This window comes from Oryctolagus cuniculus, chromosome 7 (assembly GCF_051225735.1).
Source record: "Oryctolagus cuniculus isolate XC-2025 breed Fujian yellow rabbit chromosome 7, ASM5122573v1, whole genome shotgun sequence".
Taxonomy (NCBI): Eukaryota; Metazoa; Chordata; class Mammalia; order Lagomorpha; family Leporidae; genus Oryctolagus; species Oryctolagus cuniculus.
This window is the reverse complement of record NC_142873.1, coordinates 140,972,133-140,999,929: the sequence shown is the minus strand read 5'-3', so window position 1 is coordinate 140,999,929 and position 27,797 is coordinate 140,972,133. Positions and strand designations below refer to the sequence as shown.

The 27,797-nt window shown below is 53.6% G+C and overlaps 1 protein-coding gene across 1 annotated transcript; it reads left to right on the top strand.

The window, feature by feature from the left end:
• Nucleotides 1-1,296: 1,296 nt before the first annotated feature.
• On the top strand, nucleotides 1,297-27,173 carry LCK (LCK proto-oncogene, Src family tyrosine kinase). Its single transcript, XM_002720629.6, has 13 exons — nucleotides 1,297-1,414; nucleotides 17,414-17,523; nucleotides 17,807-17,888; nucleotides 18,072-18,162; nucleotides 18,361-18,459; nucleotides 18,598-18,701; nucleotides 18,992-19,141; nucleotides 19,386-19,538; nucleotides 19,629-19,808; nucleotides 22,123-22,199; nucleotides 22,292-22,445; nucleotides 22,519-22,650; nucleotides 26,540-27,173. Exons 2-13 carry the CDS (start codon nucleotides 17,419-17,421, stop codon nucleotides 26,740-26,742), a joined length of 1,530 nt encoding a protein of 509 aa, XP_002720675.2. The 5' UTR covers nucleotides 1,297-1,414; nucleotides 17,414-17,418; the 3' UTR covers nucleotides 26,743-27,173.
• The last annotated feature ends 624 nt before the right edge of the window (nucleotides 27,174-27,797 follow it).

The following is a 27,797-nucleotide window of genomic DNA, read 5'->3' as shown; positions in this document are numbered from 1 at the left end:
GGGAGCTGAAGCAGAAGCAGGGCAGCTACGACTTGAGCCGGTACTATATGGGCTGCTAGTGTTGCAGGCAGCGGCTTAACCTGTTTGGTCCAGAGCATCGGCTCCCAAGGCCCAGTTCTGGATCTTGCTGAAAGCTACCTGGACCTCCTCCTATCACTGGTGACGTGGCCCTCGGCCCACAACGGGTGCCACCCTCCGCCTGCCCTCAGGAAATGAAGATCAGGGCCTCCCTGCTGCTCCTGACAAGGTCCTTGCCTCCTGCCGGCAGCAGATAGTATGGCTGGTCTGCCGCTGTGCCGGGGCGCCTGGGCGGCCGTGTGGATTCTGTCTTCCACCTGTTGCAGGAGACGGCACCAGGTCCCACTCCTCTGCCAGGCGCTGTGGCCTTGCCGCTCCTGAATCAGAGGTGTCGCTGTACTCCCCACCGCCTGCCAGTGGCTCTCTGCCCTCTGCATGGCATGGGGTTGTCTGCCTGCCTCCTGAAACAACCTGTTGTCCTATGAGCTGTCTGTAAGGGGGCTGGCAGCCTCCCCCAAACCTACCCTCAGACTGCAATTTGGCTTTTGTGTCCTGAGACACCTAGGTCTGGTTCTGTGGGTGCCCTGTAGCAGCCACTGGGGCCCGGCGTGCGACCATGACATGTGTGGTCTTCTTTCTGACCCTGGCGGGATGTTGCCTCTGCTGAGTCTGTGATGTTACGTTTGCTGTCTGATTGAAGCCAAAAGGTCACTCAGGCTGCTTGCCTCCTGTTCAGTGGGGTCAAAGGCTGCCCTTGACCCTCCAGCCCATGTGCACCCTGGAGAGCAGGATTTTTTCAAATGCCATATTTTAGAGTGGCTTGTTTTTTGTGGGTTTTTTTTTTTTTTTTTTTTTTTTTTTGTCTCACACACACACACACACAGATCATCCATCCACTGGTACCCTCCCCAAATGGCTGGGTCAGGCTGAAGCCAGGAACAAGGAACCAGGAACTCCACCCTGGTCTCCCACGTGGGTGGCCATCATGTACTGGATCAGAAATGAGGCTTCAGGACTCTAATGGGCAGTCAGGACACAAGCTGGTCTTCCCCTGGAATGCCGCGGCGCCGGCCCCTCCCCGCAACTTTAAACCTCCAAGTGCCACTACAGAGTGAGCAGGGTCTGGTCTTGAGATGTCTGAGACCCCCAGGGTGGAGGGGTAGGGAGCCATGGTGGCAGGAAGCTTGGGGTGTTGGAGGCTTGTGGTTGGGCTGCTGGGGCCCGGTTGGCTGTGAAGGCCTCAGGAGGAGGCAGGAAGTCAGGGTGGAACGTGGGCGCGGGGCGGCAGGTGGTGGCGGCGAGGACGGCAGCGAGGGGAGCTGCTGCCGCGGCTGGGCGGCCGGGCCGGGCTGGGAGGACCATGTGAATGGGGCCAGGGGGCTCCCAGGCTGGGCAGGTAAGGAGCGCGGGGAACCGGGAGGCCTGGCAGTGCGGGGGGCCAGGCCCTGCACGGATGCAGCACTCTTTCAGACTGGGAGAGAAGAGCCTGCAGGAGGTCAGGCAGGGGCTTGGGCCAGGGGCTCTTGTCTCGGCCCCACCTCCCTGGGGCATGCTGCTGGCAGATCCACTGCGCGGACATCAGGAATCACTAAGCCCTTTGGGAGCCATCCAGGCCGGCATTTTGTCCTGTGAGGATGAGGCTCCAGGCACCCAGAGAGGGCCAGACAGCTGCCCACAGACTGTCAGCAAAGCAGTGGCAGAGTCTAGGCTGGGACCCTGCACCCCCCATGATGGAGCAGGCGACCCCATGAATTCTTTTAGTTCCTGGGACAGACCTCAGAAGAAAGAATTTCCTGAAAGAGAGAGAAGGGAGAGAGGAGGTGCCTAGGGCTCAGAGAAGAGATGCTGGCCTTGGCGACTGTCATAGCTGGACGGAACGGGGCCTCTGCGTGGGGCAGGGGACAGCGAGGGGAGACTGGTCATCTGGGATGAAATCTCCGGGGCACTGGTTCCGTCAGACTCTGGGAAGCTTGAGGCGACAGATGAGGCTGGAGAGGGAAGAGGAAGGACTATTTTTATCCAGACGGAGTGTAGCGACCCGGAGCAAGGGACTTCTGACCTCACAGCTGGAAAGGGACCATGCCTGCCCTTGCCAAGGGTCACAGCGTGCTGGCCTCTTCCTGCTGCAGCCCCGGCGTCAGGGGCAGGGGCAGGGGCAGGGGGTCTTGCCGATTCCTGCTGCAAACTCCAGGGAGGTGGAGACCCAGGGAGGCACCCTCAGCTGCCTGCCACCCCCTTACTCTCTAACTTTGAGCTTGCAGATCTGGGGGGCAGCCCCCACCCCAGCCGACTTTCCAGGCTTCCCTGCCTCACTGGAACTTCTCCTGACACAAACTTTCCGCCCTGTTAGTCTGTCCTTGCCTGTCTCCAGCTACAAGGCCTGTGGCCTCTTGTGGGGGCTGGGGCTGGGGAGCCCACTAGCTCTCCCCAGGGTGCTGGGGGGGTGCCCATCCGCCACTGGACAGGCACACACTGTCCCCTCCACCCGACAGCTGGCTCAGACAGGGTCTTGGGGGCTCAAGGTCAAAGGCTCTTCTCCAAGAAAGAAAGGGCCAAGTGGAGAGGAGCAGAGAACAGTCTGAGGGGCCCAAGGGGCTGGGGTGGGGGAATGGAGGAGGAGGCTTCCCTCCAGGGGGCTGAAAAGCTTCTGGGAGTTCTGAGGACAAAAGCCCCTTCTGGAGAGCACCTAGGAGGTGAAGCCAAGGCTGTGGTCCCTGAGTCCTGTTCCTTGCGGACTGTGGGGGTAGGGACCTCAGAGCAAGGCCGAAGGTAGGGGAGCCCCTGGGTGTGGTGTGGTGTGAAGATCATGCAGTTTGGGGTCAGGCAGACCTGAGTACAATTCCGGTTCTGCCATTTCCTTGTGAGCTCACCCCTCTGAACTTCAGTTTGCCTCTCGGTAAAACGGCCACAGAAGCCCCTCCCCGTGCAGTGCTGCTGGGGAGCTGTGGCCGGGAGGGGCGGAGCAGGTGTTTTGGGAAGGGTAGGCATTCCTGGCCTCCTGAAGATGGTGCACCACAAGCAGGACTGCCCGTGTCCAGAACGCGCCTAATGGGGCCTTGGCAGCACCGTGCACCGCCCGTTCCCTCACCTTTGCAGTGTGGCTTTGCTTGCTTCCTGTACAGGGTGTGAGAACCCAGGCAGGCCGGGTTCTGAGTTGCCAGAGTTTCCCTTGGCAACAGGTCCCTCACCTAGACACACACACGCGCGCACACCCATGCCCTCTCACCCTGACCATTGTAGGAAAACGCATCTGTGCAGGTGTGTCAGCCGCAGGGCAGGGATGACACAGACGACACAAGCTGGGCCCTACAAAAATTCTAAAAAAAATTATTTATTTGAAAGAGTTACACAGAGAGGTAGAGAGACGTCTTCCATCCAGTGGTTCACTCTCCAATGGCCGCAAGACCAGAGCTGAGCTTGATCCGAATCCTGGAGCCTAGAGCCAGGAGCCAGGAGCTTCTTCCGGGTCTCCCATGTGGGTGCAGGAACCCAAGGACTTGGGCCGTCTTCTACTGCTTTCTCAGATGCATTAGCAGGGAGCTGAATTGGAAGTGGAGCAGCCGGGACTCAAACTGGCACCCATATGGGATGCCAGTGCTGTAGGCCAGGGCTTTAACCCACTGTGCCACAGCGCCAGCCCTGGGTCCTACAAATTCATGCACATCCTCCAGTAGACAGCTTCAAGGTCAAGCTCACTGCAGCCACAACAATTCTGGGCTACTGGTGTGTTGGGGATGGGGGCTTGCAGGACCAAGACACCAACCAGGAATCTGGCCTCAGACGAACAACCCTGGTGTTGGCCGCAAAGCACCTGAGCTGTGTTTCCAAGGCTGGCACCAAGGCACCTGGAAAGTGAGGGCTCAGAGCCCGACCTACTGTCGGCCACCCCACTGGAGACAAGGACAGGAGGGGCAGGGCAGGGCAGCCTGGGGAGTTGAGAACTCCTCAAATGATGGTGTCTCTTGGCAGAGTTTTTGTGTTGGTGGTGGGTTTGTTGCTTTTGCTTTTTTTTTTTTTTTGCAATTATAAAATTAGCACACGGCTATTTTGAAAAACTCAAATGGCACGAGGCATATAAAGAAGTACCCGAAATACAGCCAGCCCCCTCCACTCCCACTGCGGAGACGTGCTCACCGAGGCCGGCTTCGTGTGCGCCATTGCAGATGTCCCTTTGTGTGGCCCTGAGAAGCGGAGCTGTTAGGAACCTGAGTCTCCGGAGCCAGACAGACCAGGTTCAGCTCCATCACTCATTGGTTTATTATGAGGGCTCAGGCAAATCACGTTACTGGGTTTGGCCCTCGGGTTTCGCGTCTGTAAAATGGGGATAATAGCACCTACTTCATAGGATTACATGAAGCAATGCAAATGAAGGAGTAAGAGAACCCTCCATATACACAGATTCAGATGCAAATGGACGTCTCCTCTGCGTTTTGTTCTCTGGGATATCTTACTATGACTTCATCCTTTTTTAATGGTTTTAGCTAAATATTAGCTTGGTCAATGGGAAATGGAGGTAATTTTGAGATGCTGCTTCCTGGAAAGTATTGCTGTTTTGTGTGGCTGTGTTGTTGAGAGTCACAGATGTTACTGCTCAGCCAGCTACGGAGAGGCAGGACAGCTCCCTGCAAAGTGCAGAGAGCTGCTGGAGGGGACCCGTCTGCCACACGGGACAGAGCCAAGCGGTGGGGACCTCTCTGCTCAGCTGTGTGTCCTCAGCTCTGTGTCAGAGCCTGCCTCATAGCAGGTACCCGTATGGTATATTATTTATTGATTATTTGAAAGGCAGAGTGCCAGAGTGGGAGAGACTGAGAGAGAGAGATTTTTCATCTGCTGGTTCACTCCCCAGATGGCTGCAATGGTCCAGGCTGGTCCATGCTTAAAGCCAGGATCCAGAAACATTGTCCAGGTCTCCTATGTGGGTGGCAGAGGCCCAAGCATTTGGGCCATCTTCCGCTGTCTTCCCAGGCACCTTAGCAGGGAGCTGGATTGGAACCAGAGGAGCTGGGACTCAAATCTGCACTCTCACGTGGGACGCTGGCATCACACATGGTATCTTTCCCAACTGCGCTGCAACGTCAGTCCAAGATTTTTAAAAATCTCTTAAAAACTATTTATTTATTTGTTTGAAAATCAGAGAATAAGAGAGAGAGACAGAACGAGTCTTTGATCTGCTTGTCTACTTTCCAAATGCCCACGACAGGGGCTGTTGCAGCTCCAGATTCCGGGTTTGGCGGGCAGCAGCCCATTGAGGCCATCTGGGTAGTAAACCAGCATACGGAAGATCTTTCTTTCTCCCCCTCTGCCTTTCAAATAAATAAATAATGAAATCTTTAACAAAATGCCCCCCCACAACCAGGGCTGGGCCAAGCTGAAGCCAGGAGCCCGGAACTCCATCTGCAGCGCCTGCGGACCTTTACATTTTTGTGAATAGACTGGCCCATTAAGAAAGCTGGGGCTCCTCTAATTCCACAACAGAGGCCTGAGTCCGGAGTTATCTCTCACGGTGCAGACTTTCCCAAAACGGGGCCTGGTTGCCTCTCAGGGGTATGAGGGATTTTAAGGGACAATGGGTGAATCTTTACAAATGTTAATGTCTGTGATTATTCTAATGTGCAGGGATGTGTGACTTCTATTTATGGCCCATGATCTTGGATTTCCATTTATGGTGGTGATGTTTCCATATTAAAGGAGAAAAAGTGGTCTATGGAAGTGCTAAAAACCATGAAGAAAAATAAAAACTGTTGATCATTTTTGGCTGGAAGATGTTTAAGTCTGGTGTAATGAAAGGCCAATTATTCCTACTTACTTAGTCCTTGTTATGTTCCAAGCACCTTGTTGAGCATTTTACTACATATTACATATGATGCTCATAATAGCCCTAGATGTGGGTCCCATTTATCTAAGAGACAAGAGACTGGGGAGAGAGAAAGTGTTCCCATTCACTGGTTTACTCCCCAAATGCTTACAATGGCTGGGGCTGGACCAGGGCCTAAACCGGGAGTCAGAAACACAATCCAGGTCTCCCGAGAGGGTGCTAGGAAACCAGTGACTGAGAGATCGCTGCTGCTTCCCAGGATGTGGCAGGAAGCTGGAGTCAGGAGCCAGGGACCCCTGTGTGGGACTTGGACATCTCTTGTGTGTGTGTGTGTGTGTGTGTGTGTGTGTATGATGTATCATATCTATAAATATATATATTTTGGACTTGGACATCTTAACCAGCACCTGAACTTGTAGGCTAAATGCCCCCCTGTGGGTCCTATTTTTACTCCCATTTTGAAGAAAATGGAACTGAGGAAGGCTCAGGGAGTTCTAGTAACCAGCCCAGAGGCCCTCTGCCAGTGAGCAATGGGGAAGCCTTGGGTTTGAACATGGGTTACCAAGACACGAACATTCAGGAAGCAGTGTGGACTGTTAAGCAGTGAGTAAGATTCCATCCTAATTAAACTCTCATGACGCAAAACACACACAGAGGTACCCAGGACAAGGGACTCACTAAAAGAAATTTTTAAGCACAATGCATGTTCCTGCCTGGAGGAGTTATGCTAAAATACCATTTAGAGTCTGGACTCTCCAGCCTATGTGTGACAATAATCAACCAGCAGTCTCAGTTCTGTGTTCAAGCCACTCCCAATCTATGAAAATTAATCCATGTTGTTTGCATCTAAAAAAAAGACTTTTCTTGTCCTCTGTGCTAAGAGGCAAGTTCACTTGAACTTTTTTATCAGGAAGGAACATATGAAAAAGGAGGAAGGGGTAGGCATATCAGAGTGTGATTTGAGTCCTGGCTGTTCCACTTCCAATCTGGCTCCCTGCTAATGCACCCTGGGAGGCAGCAGATGATGGTCAAGTACTTGAGTTGCTGCCACGCATGTGGGGAGCCTGGATGAAGTTCCTGGCTCCTGTCTGTGGCCTGGTCCAGCCATGGCTGTTATGGGCACTTGGATAGTGAACTAGTGGATAGAAGATCTTCCTCTCTCTCAGTTGTTCTGCCTTTCAAATAAGAATATTTAAAAAAAAAAAAAAGAGAGAGAGAGAAAGAGAGAGAGAAAAGAGGCAACCCAAGACACATCCCTGATTTTTTTTTCACATCCCTGATTTATCCACCAGGAATTATGTCCCATGCCTGCTAACCCTGATTTATGAGCATTATGGTGAAGAGCCTGTGTGGACACCACAGCTATGCTCTTATTGAACATGTGCCTTTGCAGATAACCAAATCTTAGCCAGAGGCAAAGACCAAAAGAGTGTTTTAAATGATTTTTTTCTTTAAAGAATTTTTTTTTTTAATTTGAAAGGTAGAGTGACAAAGAGAGAGGGAGAGACAGAGAGCTCTTCCATCTGCAGGTTCACTCCCCAAGTGGCCACAGAGGCTAGAGGTGGGCCAGGCTGAAGCCAGGAGCTTGGAACTCCATCCTGGTCTTTGACACAGATGCAGGGGCCCAAGGACTTGTGCCATCCTGAGCTGACTAGGAAGTAGAGCAGCTGGAATTTGTACCAGCACTCCAATGGGATGCCGGAGTAGCAATTGGTGGCTTAGTCCACTGCACCACAACGCTGGCCCCTTAAATAATTTCTGACAGATTTCGCTACAAAGTGGGCCAGAGTACATAGTCTTAATCTGTCTATTTTCAATGTAAAGAATCGGCCCAAGCAACTCATGCAAGAATCTGGCACACAACTAACAGACTATTCAATAAATCAGTATGTCTATGGTTAGGGGAGGAAAATTGTTGCTAGCTTGCTTTTTTTTTTTTTTAAAGGACAAAATAGATTCTAGGCCCTGCCAGACAGCGTACTGTCTGTGGAGCTGATAAAAATGACTCTGCCAGAATCTAACTCATCATGATATGATTTCTTAACAGTTCTGAGATTAGAAAATCAAGTACATGAGTTTCCCATAGCCTGAGATTTTTTAATGTATTTATTTACCTATTTAAGATTTATGTATTTATTTGAGAGGCAGAGTTACAGACAGGGAGAGAGGTCTTCCATCCGCTGGTTCACTCGCTCCCCAAATGGCCACAGCGCCCAGAACTGGGCTGATCCAAAGCCAGGATCCAGTAGTCTCCCCCGGGTTCCCCATGCGGGTGCAGGGGCTCAAGGACTTGGGCCATCTTCCACCACTTTCTCAGGCTGTTAGCAGGGAGCGAAATTGAAAGTGGAGCAGCTAGAACTCAAACCAGCGCCTATATAGGATGCTGGCGCTGCAGGCAGAGGCTTAACCTACTATGCCACAGCGCCGGCCCCAGGGATTTTAAAAAATCAATCACATGCCATTTGAACAGGGCCACTGTGTGTGCTGAGCAGGTTGGGTACTGTGGAGAAAGACAAGAAAGGGCGGGCAGGGGTGGGCACTGAGACTCCGTGGATTAAGTCCTGGCTCGGGACACCTACATGCCATGTTTCAGTGCCACTTGGAGTCCCCGCTGTTCCACTTTCAATCTGCTCCCTGCTAATGCACCCTGGGAGGCAGCAGGTGATGGTCTAAGTACTTAAGTCCCTGCCACCCTTGGGGGAGACCTGGATAAAGTTCCTGGCTCCTGTCTTTGGCCTGGTCCAGCCCTGGCTACTGTAGGCGTTTGGGGAATGAACCAGCACATAGGAACTCCTTCTCTCTCATCTTGCCTTTCAAGGAAGTAAATAAATCGGTTATTTTTTTAAAGGGGGTGAATAGTGCTGGCGTTATAGCACAGCAGGTTAAGCTGCTGCCTGCAATGCCAGCATCCCATACTGAAACACCGGTTCCGTCTCAGCTGCTCTGCTTCTACTGCAGCCCCCCGTTAATGTGTCTAGGAAAGCAGTGGGTGATGGCCCAAGCACTTGGGCTCCTGCCGCCCACATGGAAAACCCAGATGGAATTCCTAATTCCTGACTTCAGCCTGGCCCAGCCCCAGACATCGTTTGGGGAGTGAACCAGTAGATGGCTGCAACGGCTGGGGCTGGGTCAGGCTGAAGCCAGGAGCTTCATTCTGGGTCTCCCTCTTAGGTGACAGGGGCCCAAGCACTTTAGTCATCCTTCACTGCTTTCCCAGGCCATTAGCAAGCAGCTGAATCATCTGGGACCAAACTGGTGCTCATATGGGATGCCGGTGTAGCAGGTGGTAGTTTAATCAGCTACCCCACAACTCCAGCCCCACTAAATAAATCTTTGGGAAAAAAAATAAGTGGTGGGAGCAGGCACTAAAATCCAGCTCTCAGTCTACTCTCCAAGCTTGAAATTCCAAGGAGGGGTGACCCCTTTAAATTAGTACAAAGTACTCTGTGGACCAGGGGGACCAGGGGCATCTATCTGACTGAGAGGTGGTCTTTAAAAAATCTACAAAATCCTCACCTTGGATTTCTGAGTTGGGAGAAGAGAATGTCCTGTTTCATTCATCCCAGAAGCTGCTTTCCTATTGGTTCTGAGAGCTCTGGATCTCTGGGATCTGTGTTTTCCTCCTCCTTTCTTTCAGACAATGAGAAATTCATATTAAGCTTTAATTGTGACTATTTTTCCTGACCTCCGTTATTAGCCTGGCTTGGCCATTTCAGCTGCCTGGCTGTTTTTTTTTCAAATTCAGGCTGAAAGGATGAGATACACATTTTTAATAAACTGATGTGTGCACATAGGACCTCCCAGTTACCTAACTCTACAGAGCTCGGTGTGCTACACATCCCTGTGCACACACGTACTGGTGCAAGCCCACAGATGTGCACACACCAGCACAGTGCTCACAGGTGCTTCCCTATGCACTGAATTCCGGCATCCACACAGGGTTGTGCACATGCAGAACATGCATTCCAGGCAGAGAGACAACAGTCTTGTGGAGAAAAGCCTTCAGTAACAGCTCAATGGTCGGCTTTTTTTTTTTTTTTTTTTTTTGACAGGCAGAGTAGATAGTGAGAGAGAGATAGACAGAGAGAAAGGTCTTCCTTTTGCCGTTGGTTCACCCTCCAGTGACCGCTGCAGCCGGTGTGCTGTGGCCAGCGCACCGTGCTGATCCGATGGCAGGAGCCAGGTACTTATCCTGGTCTCCCATGGGGTGCAGGGCCCAGGTACTTGGGCCATCCTCCACTGTACTCCCCGGCCATAGCAGAGAGCTGGCCTGGAAGAGGGGCAACCGGGACAGAATCCGGCGCCCTGACTGGTACTAGAACTCGGTATTCCGGCGCCGCTAGGTGGAGGATTAGCCTGTTGAGCCACAGCGCCGGCAATGGTCAGCTTCTAGATGGGGACTGGCTCCCACCCTGACCATCTGCCTGGCTGCGTAGGTCTCTCCGTAGCCTCTCAGGATCACTCCAACCCCTTTGTACTTCCCAGGGAGAGAGAGGCGAGAGGAGTCCCTTGATCACAAGATTTAGGAAAGCTTATTTGAACTTTGCTTCTGCCAAGAACTTTCTGTGTGTTATTGGGAAAATAACTTCTCTGATCTCCCAGATGCCCCATCTTTAAAACCCCTGGAGAACTGCATTAGTGCTCCCCTAACTCTCCTCTCCTTTGGACTTGTTTGCCATTCCCTCCTCCCTCTACAGATCTCATGATTGTGATGTTTTTGTCTACTAAACAATGGTATTTCCTTTAATTTTAAAAAATTTTAATTTTATTTCTTTGAAAGACAGAGGAGAGAGAGAGAGAGAGAGAGAGAGAAATCTTCCATACATTGGTTTACTTCCCAAATGGCTACAATGGCCAGGGCTGGGCCAGACCAAAGCCAGGAACCCGGGATTTCATTTGCACCTCCCATGTGTGTGGCAAGGACCCAGGTACTTGGGCCATCTGCTGCTGCTTTCCTAGCCATTATCAGGGAGCTGGATTGGACATGGAGCACCGGGACTCCAATTAGCATTGATGTGGGATGCTCGTGTCACAGATGGCTGCCCAATGTGCTGCTCTCTCTTCCTTCCTTCCTTCCTTCCTTCCTTCCTTCCTTCCTTCCTTCCTTCCTTCCTTCCTTCCAGGCAGAGTGGACAGTGAGAGAGAGAGAGAGAGAGACAGAGAGAAAGGTCTTCCTTTGCCGTTGGTTCACCCTCCAATGGCCGCCACGGCCGGCGCGCTGCAGCCGGCGCACAGCGCTGATCCGAAGCCAGGAGCCAGGTGCTTCTCCTGGTCTCCCATGGGGTGCAGGGCCCAAGCACTTGGGCCATCCTCCACTGCACTCCCGGGCCACAGCAGAGAGCTGGCCTGGAAGAGGGGCAACCGGGACAGAATCCGGCGCCCCGACCGGGACTAGAACCCAGTGTGCCGGCGCCGCAAGGCAGAGGATTAGCCTAGTGAGCCGCAGCGTCGGTCTGCTCACTTTCTTAATTTTTTAAAAATTTACTTTATTTGAAAGAGGGACTGAGAGGAAGAGAGAGACAGGCAGAAACAGAGAGAGACCGAGAGCAGCAGACAGAGAGGGATTTTTCATCCCCTGGTTCACTCAAATGCCCATAGCAGTGGGGCTGGGCCAGGTTGAAACTAGGAGCCTGGAACTCAATCTGGTCCTCCCACCTGGGTGATGGATGCAAGTACTTGAGCCATCAACTGTTACCTCTCAGGATACACATTTACAGGAAGCTGGAATGAGAAGCAGACCTGGGATTTGAACCCAGGCACTTCAACAGAGGCAGGTATCTTAACTGCTACGCCAAAAACACCTGATGCTGTACCTTGTTTAGAATTAATTTTCTTGTTTTCCAGCTAAAATTTTAACAGATACTTAGCCAAGGATGCATTGAAGAAACTATAAAACAATGTGTCAAACTAAGAAACCTATCATAGTACAATTTCTCTTCAGAGTTTTGATATACTGAATTAACTCAATGGCCTGCAACACAGTCCTGGGGTCTCCTGGGAGCTTGTGGGCACACAGCTGGCCAAAATAACTTCTGGCATTGCCAGATCTTGGGGGCTTTTGATTGCTTCCAGGCCCCACACTCCAAAGCTCACACGCTTGTTGAGGGGAGATTTGCTAAGTGCAGCCGGAGGCCTCCAGGAGTGCAGAGCAAGCCATAGAAGGTTCAGCGGGGGCCTGACGCTCCGCAGAGTTAACAGCATTCAGCTAAATTTAACAGGGCCTGGCCTTTTCTCACTTTTGGCTTTAGTCTTAAGAGACGCCCTTTCCAGCTTGGCATTGTGGTGTGGTAGGTAAAGCCGCCGCCTGCACGCCAGCATCCCATATAGGGGCTGATTCAAGTCCCAGCCGCTCCCCTTCCCAACCAGCAGCTGCCCTGGGAAAGCTTCGGAGGATGGCCCAAGTGCTTGGGCCCCTGCACCCATGTAGGAGACCCAGAAGAAGCTCCTGGCTCCTGGCTTCGGCCTGGCCCTGCCCCGGCAGTTGCGGCCATTTGGGGAGTGAACCAGAGCATGGAAGACCTCTGTCTCTCCCTCTCTCTCTGTAACTCTGCCTTTCAAATAAATAGATAAATCCTATATATAAAAAAGAGAGCGATATCCTTTCTGTGGGTCCCAGATTCAGCCCAAGAGCCGGCCCTCCCTGTACCTTCTATTGGGTCCCTGTGGCTCCTTCTCCCTCCACACCTGACGCCGGAGTCTGGACTCATTCTGTGTTGGCCTTTCCTTAGGACTGCACCGCAGTTCATCCTCCTTCTTCATGTGTTTTAGAGACTTTGGTTTATTCTCTCCTCCGGGGCTCTTGTTAAATACGGCTATTCCCCCTCCACCCCAAATTCGAACCTCATGTCTGCCCTGCTCTTCCCACCCACCTGAGCAGCGCCTCTAAGTTGTTTCGTCCCAGTGAGCCTCCACGCCTTCCTCCCAGATCCCAAGCAGCCATTTGCTGCTTCCAATCCTGTCTTGTCTCTGCTGCCTGTGTTTTATTAAGTATACACACATTCAAAAATAAAGATTTTACTTTATTTGTTTGAAATGTAGAATGAGGGAGACAGACAGATAGATAGACAGAAAGAAATATCTTCCATCCACTGGTTTACTTCTCAAGTGGCTGCAACAGCCAGGGCTGGGCCAGGCCAAAGCCAGGGGCCAGGAACACCATTAGGGTCTCCCGTGTGAGTGGCAGGGGCTCACGTACTCGGGCCATCTGCTGCTGCTTTCCCAGGTGCATTAACAGGGAGCTGGGTCAGAAGTGGAGCAGCTGGACTCGAGCTTGTGGTCCTGATACAGGATGCCAGCGGCTCAGTCAGTGACTTAACCCGTTGCACCACAATACTCGCACCACATCCTGTCTTTGTTGTTTTTTTAATTTTAAGATTTATTTATTTATTTACTTGAAAGGCAGAGCAACAAAGAGAGATGGAGAGACGGAAAAAGAGAGCAATCTTCCATGTGTTGATGTACTCCCCAAATGGTCACAACAGCCAGATCTGGGCTAGGCTGAAGCCAGGAGCCAGGAACTCCATCCTGGCCTCTCACCTGGGTGACAGGGGCCCATGCACTTGGGCCGTCCTCCACTGCCTCTCCAGACATGCGCATGATCAGGGAGCTGGATCAGAGGTGGAGCAGCTAGGGCCTTGAACCAGCGCTTTGACATGGAATGCTGGCACTGCACGTGGCAGTTTAGGCCGCTGTGCCACAGTGCCAGCTCCGACATCCCCTCTTTGTGATTCCAAACTTTCCACATCTTTCTCTTGCCTTTTCCTAAGGCCTCCAAAAACGTGAAGTGTGGAAGGAAGAAGCCTTATGGACCTAAGTCCATGTCCCTTCTGACGCTGGCATTACCGCCCCGACATAACCAGCTTGTGGTTTCCCAGGGCCTGTGTGAGTATCTCGAACAGGATGCTCACTACCTAACAAGACAGCTCAGCACATCTCAGGCTGTTTCCGGGTGCCTATTAGTCCTCTCTGGGGGCTTTTATTGCTAGTCACTTCCTAGCCATAATAAAATTAGCAGTCAGAAAGTCATTTGCAGCCTCAGATGAGTGGGTCTGGCCTAGCCCGGTTTGTGAAAGATCTATCTGGCCCCTGCCCTGGAACTCCAAACAGTGAGGGGGACACACAATGCTTCCCTTGACAGTCTCTCTCTCTTAGATTTATTTATTTACTTGAATGAAAGGAAGAAAACGAGAGAGAGAGAGAGAGAGAACCTTCATCCACGGATTCACTCCCCAGATGCCCGCACGACAGCCAAAACTAGGCCACGCCGAAGCGAGGAGTCAGGAGCTCCGTCAAGTACCCCATGACGGGGGCAGGGACTTGTACTTGAGCCTTCACCTGCTGCTTCCCAGGGTGTGCATTGCAGGGAGCCAGAGTCCAAAGGGGAGGAGGGACTCTAACCCAGGCACTTGCGTGTGGGGTGCAGGCATCTTATCTGCCGTGCCAAATGCAGGCCCCTCGTTGGGGGCGTCTATTTATTTAGCTTGAAATTCCATGCACATTTTGCACTTCCCTCCACATTGGACTCACACTGTTGAATTTACATGAATAAGGTCAAGCCACACTCACGCCCGGGGAAGATGCACTCCGTGACTTCTGGGCCCCGTGGAGGCTCTCAGAGGTTTTTTGCCAGTTCATCCCCCACCCCCTCCATCAGGGACTGCTAAGGCAGAAGGAGCTGTTAACCAAGCTAACATTTATGGATGCTCATTAGAAGGGGACGATCCCATTTGAAAGAAGAGGAAAGTGAGGCTCAGGAAGAAGGGTTTCGGCAAACAGCACAGTGTCAGAGCAGGCATTTGAACTTCAGTCTCTCCAACTCTGGGCCTATCTCCTGATTCTCGCTGACCAGAAACTTCCAGCGCTCCCTCCCTCCACTTAGATCCTGGACGGGTTAGCAGCTCCGGTTCTACTCTCCCCACACAGGTTGTGTGACCTTAGGCAGGCCTCTCTAGCCTAGGGTTGCTCAAATAAAAACAGAGGTTAGGCTGGATGGTTTTTTTTTTTTTTTTTTTTTTTTTTTTTTTTTTTTTTTTTTTTTGACAGGCAGAGTGGACAGTGAGACAGAGAGACAGAGAGAAAGGTCTTCCTTTTCTGTTGGTTCACCCTCCAATGGCCGCCGTGGCCGGCGCGCTGCAGCCGGCACACCGCACTGATCCTATGGCAGGAGCCAGGTGCTTCTCCTGGTCTCCCATGGGGTGCAGGGCCCAAGCACTTGGAGCATCCTCCACTGCACTCCCTGGCCACAGCAGAGAGCTGGCCTGGAAGAGGGGCAACCGGGACAGAATCCGGCGCCCCGACTGGGACTAGAACCCGGTGTGCCGGCGCTGCTAGGCGGAGGATTAGCCTAGTGAGCCGCGGCGCCAGCCGCTGGATGTCTTCTAAGACCTCTGTGGGTTTAACCCTCCACATGCCAACTGGCATTGATGAATGTGTATGGGGGGAGGGCTTTCAGGCAAGTGAGTCCCCACCCAGCCTCATCTAAGGGGTGGGGCTGACCCATCAACCAGTCACATGGAACTCAGGGCCCAAGTTGAGGACTGTGGTCTGAGGATTTACAGGAGCCTGGGGTGAGTGGAGAATGCAGAGCTGGGCAAGGCCTCACAGAGTAGGCCAAGGGCTGGGAGAACCTGGAGGGTCCAATTAGAATTCAGCAGGAAGACAACCGAGCATTCCAAGGCAGGCAGAACCAAAGGTGCCAGCACTTGAACAAAGATTGCTGCGGGGGTGGGGGAGGCATTGTGGCAGTGGCAGGTAAAGCTGCCCCTTGCAGCGCCGCCTCCCATATGGGCACCGGTTTAGGTCCTGGCTGCTCCACTTCCCAACAAGCTCACTGCTGATGGCCTGCGAAAAGCAGGAAAGCTGGCCCAAGTGCTGTGGCCCCTACACCCTCACGGGAGACCCGGATGGGGCTCCTGGCTCCTGGCTTTGGTTGTTGTGGCCATCTGGGGAGTGAACCAGCAGATGGAGGATCTGCCTCTCCTTTCTGTAACTCTGACTTTCAAATAAATAAATATGTCTTTAAAGAAAGAAAGAAGGAAGGAAAGAGAGAAAGAAAGAAAGAAAGAAGCATTGGGTATTTGGGAAAGGCAAGAGTAGTTCAGAACACAGGACGTGTGTGTGTGTGTGTGTATAGCAGAACAAACTGAGAAGGTGGATTTGGTCTTGGTATTAAAGGGTCTTGCATACATAGTAAATTAAACTTTGAGGACTAGTTTTTAAAATTTTGCCAGCGCCATGGCTCACTAGGCTAATACTCTGCCTGCGGCACTGGCACTCCGGGTTCTAGTCCTGGTCAGGGCGTCGGATTCTGTCCCGGTTGCTCCTCTTCCAGTCCAGCTCTCTGCTGTGGCCCGGGAGGGCAGTGGAGGATGGCCCAGGTCCTTGGGCCCTGCACCCACATGGGAGACCAGGAGGAAGTACCAGGCTCCTGGCTTCAGATTGGCACACGGGGCCAGCTGTAGCTGCCATTTGGGGGGTGAACCAATGGAAGGAAGCCCTTTCTCTCTGCTCTCTCTCTCTCACTGTCTAACTCTGCCTGTCAAAAAAAATTATTTTATTTATAAAAAAGATGCAGATAGGGGAAAAGAGACAGAGGCAGAGAGAGACACAAAGAGATCTTCCACCTGCTGGTTCATTCCCCAAATGCCTGCAACAGCCAGGGCTTGGGCAGGCTGAAGCCAGGAGCTAGGAACTCGATCCAGGTCTCCCCACGTGAGTGACAGGGACCCAGGTGCCTGAGTCATCTGCTGTCTCCCAGGGTGCACATTAGCAGGAAGCTAGAGTGGATGGTGGGGCCAGGACTCGAACCCAGGCACTCTGATATGGGAAGCGAGTGTGCCACGCAACAGCTTAGCCATCTCTCCACACGCCCACTGCAGGGCCTGGGGTTTTCCAAGCGGTTCTCAGGAGCAGGGAAGGTGTGGCCTGAGGGCTCCTAGGGGCCTTGGAGTGGGGCCGCCACGCTGCCCTGCCGCAGGAAGATCCGCTGGCTCTGACCGGCTTTATTTGTGGTGTTCTGCTTGCTTTCAACTGACAAAAGTTTCCACTGCTGTAACAGGCAAACAAACAAAACAAGTTATGGCCAACAGGGCCCCTGAAGGGTTTTCGTGTAGGAACTCTGTGAGGCTGACCGCGTGGGTGTGTGGGGAAGCAGGGCCTGCCTGTCAACACCGGGGAGAGAGCGGAGAGAGGCTCAGCTTCCTTGCCTGCAAGGGCAATTGTATTTGAGGTGGGGGTGGTAGGGGACCCAGGGCTCCCCCAGGGCTCCGGGGAGTTTGTGTGATCTCCAGGAGGTAGTCCCCCAACGGCAGAGGGAGGAAGTGGGTAACTAGACTAACAAAGGTGCCTGTGGCAGTTTGCCCATCCCAGGTGGGAGGGCGGGGCCTCTGGCTCAGCCTGGGGAGCCTCGGGTGCGTGCTGTTCCGTGTGGCCCCTGGGGCTCCCCCCCAGTCAGGAGCGAGGGTCCCCCGTCTCAGCTTTTCTGTAGCTGATGGATGGGGGCCCAGGAGCTGAGCATCTCACGGTCCTGGGGAAATGCCTGACGCTGGGGGAGCCCTGTCAACCCCCTCTCCATTCTCCCAGGGACCATGGGCTGTAGCTGCAGCTCAAACCCTGAAGATGACTGGATGGAAAACATCGACGTGTGTGAGAACTGCCACTACCCCATAGTCCCACTGGAAGGCAAGGCCACGGTAAGAGGCCAGGCAGGGGCCGCGGTGAGGGAGTTGGGGGGAGCACACAGCAGAGGGAGAAACGGACCACCATTGTCGGTCCTGTAAATCAGAGGGTGGCCCTGCCTGGATGCGGAAACAGAGGGGTCCAGAGAGGGGAAGGGACTCTTCAAAGGTCACAAGGCAAGCGGTTGTCCAGTTCAGGGGCGAGACTGTGCCAGACTGGAGAAGCAGAGGCGAGCAAGGCAGGGGGAGGCAGCCAGAGGCTGACCCGGCCTTCTGCCCTCTTACCCCCACCCCACAGCTGCCCATCCGGAACGGCTCTGAGGTTCGGGACCCACTGGTCACCTATGAAGGCTCAAACCCTCCGGCATCCCCACTGCAAGGTAACGGAAACCAGCGGGGCCTAGAAGATAAGACCTGTGGATCCTTGGCTCCTTAGTCCTCCCCACCCACCTCTGCCCTGTCCCGCCCCTCTCTTCCTTGTCCCCTGCCCTGTGACTCCAGAACTCCGGTACCTACTCCCTGCCTGTCCCAGGCCACTGCCTCCAGCCCCCTTGTCTTTACAGACAACCTGGTTATCGCCCTGCACAGCTATGAGCCCTCTCACGACGGAGACCTGGGCTTCGAGAAGGGAGAACAGCTCCGTATCCTGGAGCAGTGAGTGCCCCCTCCCCACCCACACACCCTGCTTACGCCGAGGGAAGCAATGGCGGGGATCCCTCCTGTGGACCCCTGACTGGGTCCGGGTGGGCGTCCTTGGGAAGCTCCGGGGCGCTGGCCCGGCGCGACTGGGGGTCGTGAGAAGGGTCTCCAGCGAGTCCATGGCTGGCCGCGCTGACAGCCTCTGTGGCACAGGAACGGGGAGTGGTGGAAGGCGCAGTCCCTGACCACAGGCCAGGAAGGCTTCATCCCCTTCAACTTCGTGGCCAAAGCGAACAGCCTGGAGCCCGAACCGTGAGTGGGGATGGGAGGGGTGGGAGCAGTTCTAGGGACCCTGGAAGAGGTCAGGGACCCTGGGGTGGCGGCGAATCCTTAGGGAGATGGAGGAAGAACGGACCAACTCCCGACGGGCTTCGCTTGTGCCCTGCGCAGCTGGTTCTTCAAGAACCTAAGCCGCAAGGACGCAGAGCGGCAGCTCCTGGCGCCCGGGAACACGCACGGCTCCTTCCTGATCCGGGAGAGCGAGAGCACCGCGGGTGAGCGGGAGGGCGGAATCTTGGTGGGCGGGGCCCTCGGGCGCGGGCTCGCTCGGTGGGCGTGGCCCCGCCTGGTGGGGCTCGGTGGGCGGGGCTTCAGGAGGCGGGCCTCGGTGGGCGGGGCCCTCGGGCGCGGGCTTGCTCGGTGGGCGGGGCCCAGTGGGTGTGGGCTCGGTAGGCGCGGCCGCAGGCGGGAGCTGCGGAGCGCGAAGGTGTGGGCGCGCCTGGCAGGAAGCCATCCCTCCTGATCTCCAGTTCCTTCTCTTCGGTTCGTGCATTCATTCATCCAGGATCATTTTCACTGTCGGTGCGGGATTTCGACCAGAACCAGGGAGAGGTGGTGAAACATTACAAGATCCGTAACCTGGACAACGGCGGCTTCTACATCTCCCCTCGCATCACTTTTCCAGGCCTGCACGAGCTGGTCCGCCATTACACCAGTGAGCAGCAGGACCCCTCACCTGTGCGCTGGCAGCCTGTTTCCCCTGCTTCCCCCTAGGGGCGCCCTCCTGCGTCTGCCGGTGTACTTCGTTCCCCGCAGTGGCTGCAGTGTGGTACCCGGCCACAGTCCCAGATGTCGGTGACAGCTCATTTCCCCTGGGTGGGGACGTGGAGGCTCCGGGGCCTCCCAGCCCTGCCCTCCGACGGCCTCTGCCATGCTGGCCCTTGCCCGCGTCCCCGCAGGTGCTCCGGACGGGCTGTGCACGCGGCTGAGCCGCCCCTGCCAGACCCAGAAGCCCCAGAAGCCTTGGTGGGAGGACGAATGGGAGGTTCCCAGGGAGACGCTGAAGCTGGTGGAGCGGCTCGGGGCCGGACAGTTCGGGGAGGTGTGGATGGGTGAGTGCGGCGCTCCGGCACGGCCTGGGGGGCGGGGCGGGGGCGTCTGCTGCGGTCCCGCGACCTTGACTACCCTGGCCCCCGGCTCAGGCTATTACAACGGGCACACAAAGGTGGCGGTGAAGAGCCTGAAGCAGGGCAGCATGTCCCCCGACGCCTTCCTGGCCGAGGCCAACCTCATGAAGCAGCTGCAGCACCAGCGGCTGGTCCGGCTCTACGCGGTGGTCACCCAGGAGCCCATCTACATCATCACGGAATACATGGAAAACGGTGGGCGGCCGCCGCGCATGCTCGCTGGGGAACACCGCTGGCCCCTGGGACCCTGCTGGAGGGTGGGGAGACGCTGTTTCCTCCCGCCCAGAGCTAGAGGCCTTTCCGGGGGCTCCCAAGACTCAGCTCCAGGGGTGGGGCGAGCTGTCGTTGGGGCCTCTGTGGAAGCCCCCCCGCGCAAGGTGGCAGGCTCTGGAACAGCATCCCCCCTGATTCAAAGCTCTGCCTTGATCCCAGAGTGAAGTGGGTCCCTGACCCCGTTTCTGTCTCCCACCTCTGAGAGTTGGGAGGGTGGTGGTTCTGTCCCAAATGGCTCTTTTTCAGTTTTGGGTGAGCTCCTACTTCAGTAGCTCTGCTGTGGAATAGCATAAGAGCCCGAAAAAGACAGGGAGCAGCTCCTAGGCTCAGCTTTGCTCCCACTGACTTGCTGTGTGACACAGGCCACGTCCCTGTACCGCATCTAGCGCACAGTTATCCTAAGGAATAAAGCAGAAGTTTAAACGGGCTGGCCCAGAAGTCACACCGGGTGTTCCTTAAAGGCTCGGGAGCCTGGGTTAGAGCCCTGGATGGCTTTGCACTAATCACGTCAGTCCTCTCTGTCACGGTTTCCACATCTGTAAAACGGTGGGACCAGGACAGGGGTCACTTCCTCACAGTCTTTGGGAGGCTACGAAGGTGAATTACGGAGAGCCCTTAGCACAGTGCCTGCTCCGTGTTAGCAGCTCAGGCAGGGACCTGGCTCTGCTTCTTTGGGAACACAAGGTCTGCCCCTCTTTCATGAAGGGAAGCAAACTCTTCATTGGCTCATGGGTCGTGGAAGTCACCTAGATCTTAGGTACGCCAGCTTTGGAGCGAAGGCTTGCGAAGGAGTCTCGGGCTCACTGGAGGTGAGCGTGGGAGTTGATGAGCACTGTCTGCCACCGACCGAGGAGGAATGGCAGCGTGTGTCCCTGCATGTGCTGGGGCTGGGTGAGGCCTACATCTCTGATGACTGCTTCAGCACGCCACTCGCACTGGGGCACGTGGTCGCTGTCATTTGCACACAGAGTTTTAATCACTTGGAAAGGGCCAGCGGTCACTGACTGTGTTCCAGCAACTTCTATCCTGGTCTTCTCCCAGTCACCCCCCCCCCCAAAGAGTGTCCTTCCTGCCACACCCCACCCAAGGTACGCAGCCCACTTAGACAGGGAGAAAGGTCTTGCATCCGCTGGTTCACTCCCCACATGGCTGCAATGGCCAGAGCTGGGCCGATCTGAAGCCAGGAGCCAGGAGCGTCTTCCAAGTCTCCCATATGAGTGCAGGAGCCCAAGCACGTGAGTTATCTCCCACTGCTTTGCCAGACCATAAGCAGAGAGCTGGATGAGAAGAGGAGTAGCCAGGACACGAACTGGCGCCCATATGGGATGCTGGTGCCGCAGGCAGACACTTCATCTACTACACCTCAGCACCAGCCCTGGAAAGCCCGATTTTAGTAATTGGCACTGAGAAAACCAGAGCTCAAGTCATGGAAAAGTTCCAGTGTGCATGGGAAGGCAGATGATGCTGCAATTTGTGGTGCCTGCTGGCGTCCAGAGAGACTTTCAGGAAGGGTGGCCCAACTGGGTTAGAAGAAGAAAGGAAAGTAGAAATTTCAGGGCCCAGTGCTGTGGCTTTGCTGGTAAAGCCACTGCCTGCAGTGCCAGCATCTCACATGGGCACAGTTCGAGTCCCAGCTTCTCTTCTGATCCAGCTCTCTGCTATGGCCTGGGAAAACAGTAGAAGATGGCCAAGTGACTGGGCCCTTGTACCTGTGTGGGAGACCTGGAAGAAGCTCCTGGCTCCTGGCTTCAGATAAACCCAGCTCTGGCCATTGCTGCCATTTGGGGAGTGACCCAGTGGATGGAAGACCTCTCTCTCTGCCTCTGCCTCTCTGTAACTTAACTCTGTACATAAAAAAAAGAAAGAAAGAAATTTTAGCGGGCAGATATGAAAGAAAGAGGTGAGCCCAGTGGTCTGTGTGAAGGATCTCAAAGTTGTCGTTGATGGGTGGAGTGAAAGAGGCCGGTAGTGGAAGGAGAAGAAGCTGCAAATGTGGACCATGCAGGACTTTGAATGACTCTATACCCTCATGGTGACGAGAAACCTACAGTCCCCTCCAACAGGGCCCCCACCTTGTCCCCTGAAAAAGCCCCTCATGTTCCTGGGCCTCTCACCTTGAACAAGCTTCTCCATTTGCACTCCTTACTCATCCATCTAGACCCCCAGCTGGGGGACAAGGGTCTGAGGGCCTCCCCCTAGGGCAACTTGGCTCAGCAACTCTTGCTTCTGCCTACAGGGAGCTTAGTGGATTTTCTCAAGACCCCTACAGGCATCAAATTGACCATCAACAAACTCTTGGACATGGCAGCCCAAGTAAGGAGGCTAAAGAGGGCCTGGGCGTTGGGCACAGGCCAGTGGGGTGAAGCTGTCAGGCCCAGGAGTGCTGACCTGTACCTGGCCTGCAGATTGCAGAGGGCATGGCATTCATTGAAGAGCGGAATTATATCCACCGGGACCTGCGGGCTGCCAACATCCTGGTTTCTGACACCCTGAGCTGCAAGATTGCAGACTTTGGCCTAGCGCGCCTCATTGAGGACAATGAATACACAGCCAGGGAAGGTAGGCGTGGGGCGTGAGGGAGGTCTGGGGCCTGTACCTTCTGGCTAAGCACACACATTTTGTTTCTCCCTAGGAGCCAAGTTTCCTATTAAGTGGACAGCACCAGAAGCCATTAACTATGGGACATTCACCATCAAGTCAGATGTGTGGTCCTTTGGGATCCTGCTGACGGAGATCGTCACTCATGGCCGCATCCCTTACCCAGGTCAGCACCAAAGACAGGACTGAAAGGGGCGATGGGGAAGGCCAGCAAATCCATGTCTTCCCACTCGCTTCCTCCCAGGCTCAGAACCTGAAACTCTCTGGTTGCTTCTCCTCTGTCTTCTCAGGGTTGTCTCCAACCTCCCTAACAGATGCCACATCTCCCGGGGCCAGCCTGCATCTCTGTCTCTGAATCTCTCCCTTCTAGAACCCCAGCTCTTCTCTCTAGTTCTGGCACAGGCAGCCTGGTATGGTGGAAGTGGATCTGGTTTGGAAGGCAAGAGGCTTGTCTTTTATTACCAGATCTGCAACTGATGCTAACTTTCTTTTTGGTTTTGATCAGACCATTCCTTCTCTTTTTTAAAATAAATTTTTAATTATTTATTTTGTTTATTTGAAAGGCAGACAGACATAGTTAGATAGAAATCTCTTATCTGCTGGTTCACTCCCCAAATGCCCTCATACCTGAGACTGAACCAGACTGAAGGCAGGAGATGGCATTCAATCCAGGTCTTCTGTGTGAATGGCAGGAACCCAACTACTTGAGCCGTCACCTGCTGTCTCTCAGAATGTGTATGTGCAGGAAGCTAGAATTGGCAGTGGAGTCAGGGATTCAAACCCAGGCACTCCAGTATGGGGGATGCAGCTACCCCAAGTGGCCACACTTGACTGTTGTGTCAAATGCCTGTCCTAGATCACCCCTCCTGTTCCCATCTGTTAAGTGTGAGATCACTGTAGTGACTGGCCCATGCTGAGCTATTATTAATCATCACTTTGGGCCGTCACTTCACCTCTGTGAGCCTCAGTTTCCTGAAAAACAAGCGATTATTTGTAAAAAGCCTGGCTCATAGGAGGTGCTCACTGAACACTGACTTCCGTTTGCCTTCTAAAGAGGAAGAGAGATGTGTAAACAGCCAATCGCCCTCCCCTGAAATGCTTCCCCCCTCCCCACCTCCCTGCATTCAGCCTGGACAGAGATGGAAGGTTTTGAAAGGAATTGGCTTGGGAACTCTGAGGAAGGGAAATGGAACACACAAACAGGAGTAGGGAGGTCATGGAGCCCAGTGGCTGGATTTGCAGAGGCTTCGCACATCTCAGAGCAATGTGAACAGAACTTTGCTCCTAGGAAGGCTCTGTGGGGTCAGGTGAGAGGCTGAAGGACTGTGGCTTTGTCCCATCAGAGTCCTGAGGCAGTGCTGGAGCTAGAACCACACACCAGAGGTCCTGCCAAGGCCCCCTGCTGCTCCTCCATTGTTCCTGCAGAGTGAAAGCCCCGTGATCAAAGGCAACTGACACGTGGCACTAGGGTTTGGGAGAATGGGGAGACATGGGGACCTTAGTGAACTTGCATCTGCCCCAGCAGATGGCTGTCACTTATGGTAGGGGCATCTGAAAACCAGATCTTTTGTGTTTCCAAGAGAGACCAAAACTTGGAGTTTTAGGAAAAGCTACTCATTTCCAAATATTGGTAATTGACTCAAGTTGTTTAAAAACACCATATGGGCATTAGGCCTACCAGTTAAGCCTTTAGTTAGGACACCTATGCCCCACATGAGAGTGCCTGGGTTCAAGTCCCGCTCCAGCTCCTGACTCCAGCTTACTAACTGTGGACAATGGGAGCAGCAGTGATGTCTCAAGTGGATGGGTCCCTGCCATCCACTGGGAGACCTGGATTGAGTTCCTGGCTTCCAGCTTTGGCCTGGCCTAGCCCTGGCCATTGTGGGCATTTGAGGAAATGAACCAGCATATGGGGAGGCTGTTTGTGTCTCTCTGTCTCCCTGATCTTGCAAATGAAACAAACAAATGGAAAATCAACTATCTGGTCCAAAGCAAGCTGGGCCATCTTCAAGCTGGGTTTAGCTGATGGTTGGCATCATTGACTCTTGTGTTTGGTTTCCTGGCTTACATCTTCTACTTCCTGGATTTTAAAATGTGAGGAATCCAGAGATAGGAGCCATCCAAGGGCAAGGGCTGGGGAAGAGGAGTCTGTATTGACAAAGGTCTAGCCCCAAGCTTAGCAGGAGCCAAACTTCAGTGTATGTATTTTGCTGGGACCCTATAAGGGTTTGGCCTTTGAGGACTGTTTGTCACAGTCTTCTCTCAGGAGAGTGAAGAAAACGCAAGAGGATACATGGATAATTTTAAGATAGGGGACTGGGGTGGGCGATGTGGCCTGCATCCCATATTGGAGTGCCAGTTTGAGTCCCAGTGACTTCACTTCTGACACAGCTGATGACTTAAGAGCTTGGACTGCTACCATCAATGTGGGAGACCCAAATGGAGTTCTGGGCTCCTGGCTTTGGCCTGGCACAGCTCTGGCTGTTGCAGGCATTTTTTAAAATTTTATTTATTTATTTTTAAAGCTTCTCTCTGTCCCAGGGACAGCACTTTCTTTCTTTTCCTTTTCTTTTCTTTCATTCCTATTTTTTTAGGATTTTCTTTATTTACTTGAGAGGTAGAGTTACAGACAGAGAAAGGGAGAGACAGACCGAAAAGTCTTCAATCCACTGGTTCACTTCCCAAATGGCCACAATGGCTGGAGCTGGGCTGATCCAAAGCCAAGAACAAGGAGCTTCTTCCAGGTCTTCCACATGGGTGCAGGGGTTCAAGCATTTGGGCCATCTTCCACTGCTTCCCCAGGCCAGAGCAGAGAGCAGGATTGGAAGAGGAGCAGCTGGGACATGAAATGGTGCCTGGTGCCCATATGGGTTGCCAGCGCTTCAGGCAGAGGCTTAGGCTACCCTGCCACAGTGCCGGCCCCCTGTTGCGGCGTTTATGGAGTGAACAAGCAGATGGAAGATCTCTCTTTGCCTCTGAACCTCTGCCTTTCAAGTAGATGAACATAAACAAACATTTAAAAAGAATGAAATGAAAACAAGGAATTACATCCTTGCAATTCTCCAGAGAAGTTCTCCTGAGACAAGAAGCCTGCCTGGGGGGACAAGACCAGCACAAAAGGAGGGAACCAACCCAAAGACTATTTGGTCTGGGTCATGGAGGGGCCTGGTGATCCTTCTCAGTCCCAGGCAGAGTCTGCTTCTCTGGGCCTGGGCCCTTCTGTCTTCCTGACTCACATTTCATGTGCCTGGTCCCAGAGTGGGAGAAACCTCACCACTCTCCTGGCTGTGGGCTCCCATCCTGCCCTGGGTCCTGACCTACCTGTCATCATCATAATCACAATTTCCCTTGGTGAAGCAGCGCCTAACTGGGCCTTCATACACACTACCTCGTTCAGCCCTCATAATGACTCTGGGAGGGAGGAGCAACAGCTTACTCTGTGTTCCAGATAAGGAAATTCAGGCCCAAAGACATGAGGTTGGCAGGAGATGTGGGGGGAGCACGTTGTGGCACAGTGGGTTAAGCTACTGCTTGGGATACCCACATCCCAAATCAGAGTCCCACTTTGAGTCCCAGCTCCTCTATATCCGATCCAGCTTCCTGCTAACGCACCTGGGAGGCAGCAGATAATAGCCCAAGTACCCTGGGGAGAAGGATGGAGTTCCTAGCTCCTGGTTTTGGCCTGGCCCAGCCCCGAGTGTTGTGGGCATTTAGGAAGTGAACCAGCAGATGGAAGATCCCTCTCTCTGTCCCCCACCCCTGCCTTTCAATTAAATAAACAAATCCCATTTTTTTCTTTAAAAAAGAGGTAAGGTTGCTGTCCATGGACCCACAGCTAAAATGTGCGTGCTAATTGAGTGTTTGAGCTGTATTAGGTAGTCAGGTGGTGTGAATGACATCAGCAGGTGCTGCCAGCATGGTCTTACCATTGAAGAAGACCAAAATCCTTTTGAACTGGTGCTCAGACTCTGCCAGTTACAGGTTCTAAACATCACCCTTGGCTGTGGGCTTCGAAAGCCTAAAGCCTTGATGTCCTTTCTCCCATCAACCTCCAGGGATGACTAATCCTGAAGTGATCCAGAACCTGGAGCGGGGCTACCGCATGGTGCGCCCTGAGAACTGCCCAGAGGAGCTGTACCACCTCATGAAGCTGTGCTGGAAAGAGCGCCCAGAGGACCGGCCCACCTTTGACTACCTGCGCAGCGTGCTGGAGGACTTCTTCACGGCCACAGAGGGCCAGTACCAGCCCCAGCCTTGAGAAGGCCCTTCCCCTTCATGCCAGCCTGGCTTGGGGAGATGGAGTTCTTGTGCCAAAACCACATGGCCTATGCATATATGGACTCTGCACATGAGTCCTGCCCACGTGCAACACATATGTATCTTGTGCTTGTACATACATCCCGAGTTGCATGGGTTTTGCACATGTGTCTTGTACATGTGTAGCCTATGCATGGATGCCTTCGACACTGTCCAAGGTGTGTCTTTCTAAGCACTCCTACTTCCTGATACCACAGAGACAGGAGAGAGTCTTGTGATTGACACCAGCTTCTGCCTGCCCACTTGTCTTTGCCCAAGCCCTCCAGAAGCTCCTTCAGGGTTAGGACCTTATCTAATACCTCTGTGTGCCCCTTGTCGGTGCCTGGCACCTGTTAGGGGCTCAATAAATGTCTGTTGATGAAGGTGATGCAACTCTCTGTTGTGCACTCCGTATCTCTTTCTTGGGGGGGGGGGGTAAATGGGAGGTCACATGATAGAAACTGGGTCACCCCAGGGTTGGGGTATTGTGCAGTGTATTAAGCTGCTGCTTGGGACACCCACATCTGGGCTCCTCCATTTCCTTTCTAGCTTCCTGCTAATGCACCTGGAAGTCCTTAGATCCCTGCTACCCATGTAGAAGACCTGAATGGAGTTTCTGGCTCCTGACTGCAGCCTAGCCCAGCCTAGGCTATTGTAGGAGTTTGTGGAGTGAGCCAGTGGATGAAAGATCTCTTCTCTTTTTGTATCTCCCCCCCTCTCTCTGTCACTCTTTCAAATAGATAGATACATCTTTTTTTAAGATTTATTTATTTATTTATCTATTTGAAAGTCAGAGTTACACAGAAAGAGAAGGAGAGGCAGAGAGAGCTTCCATCCGCTGGTTCATGCCCCAGTTGGCTGTGATGGCCAGAACTGCGCCAATCCGAAGCCAGGAGCCAGGAGTGTCTTCTGGGTCTCCCATGCTGGTGCAGGGGCTCAAGGACTTGGGCCATCATCCACTGCTTTCCCAGGCCATAGCAGAGAGCTGGATCGAAAGAGGAGCAGCCGGGACTAGAA

Bases quoted from the DNA above. Each gene is read 5' to 3' on its own strand.
- LCK (XM_002720629.6), top strand. From the start codon at position 17,419: ATGGGCTGTAGCTGCAGCTCAAACCCTGAAGATGACTGGATGGAAAAC. The intron at 18,702-18,991 runs GTGAGCGGGAGG...TCATTCATCCAG, and splicing joins GGAGAGCGAGAGCACCGCGG to GATCATTTTCACTGTCGGTG. The intron at 22,446-22,518 runs GTAGGCGTGGGG...GTTTCTCCCTAG, and splicing joins TGAATACACAGCCAGGGAAG to GAGCCAAGTTTCCTATTAAG.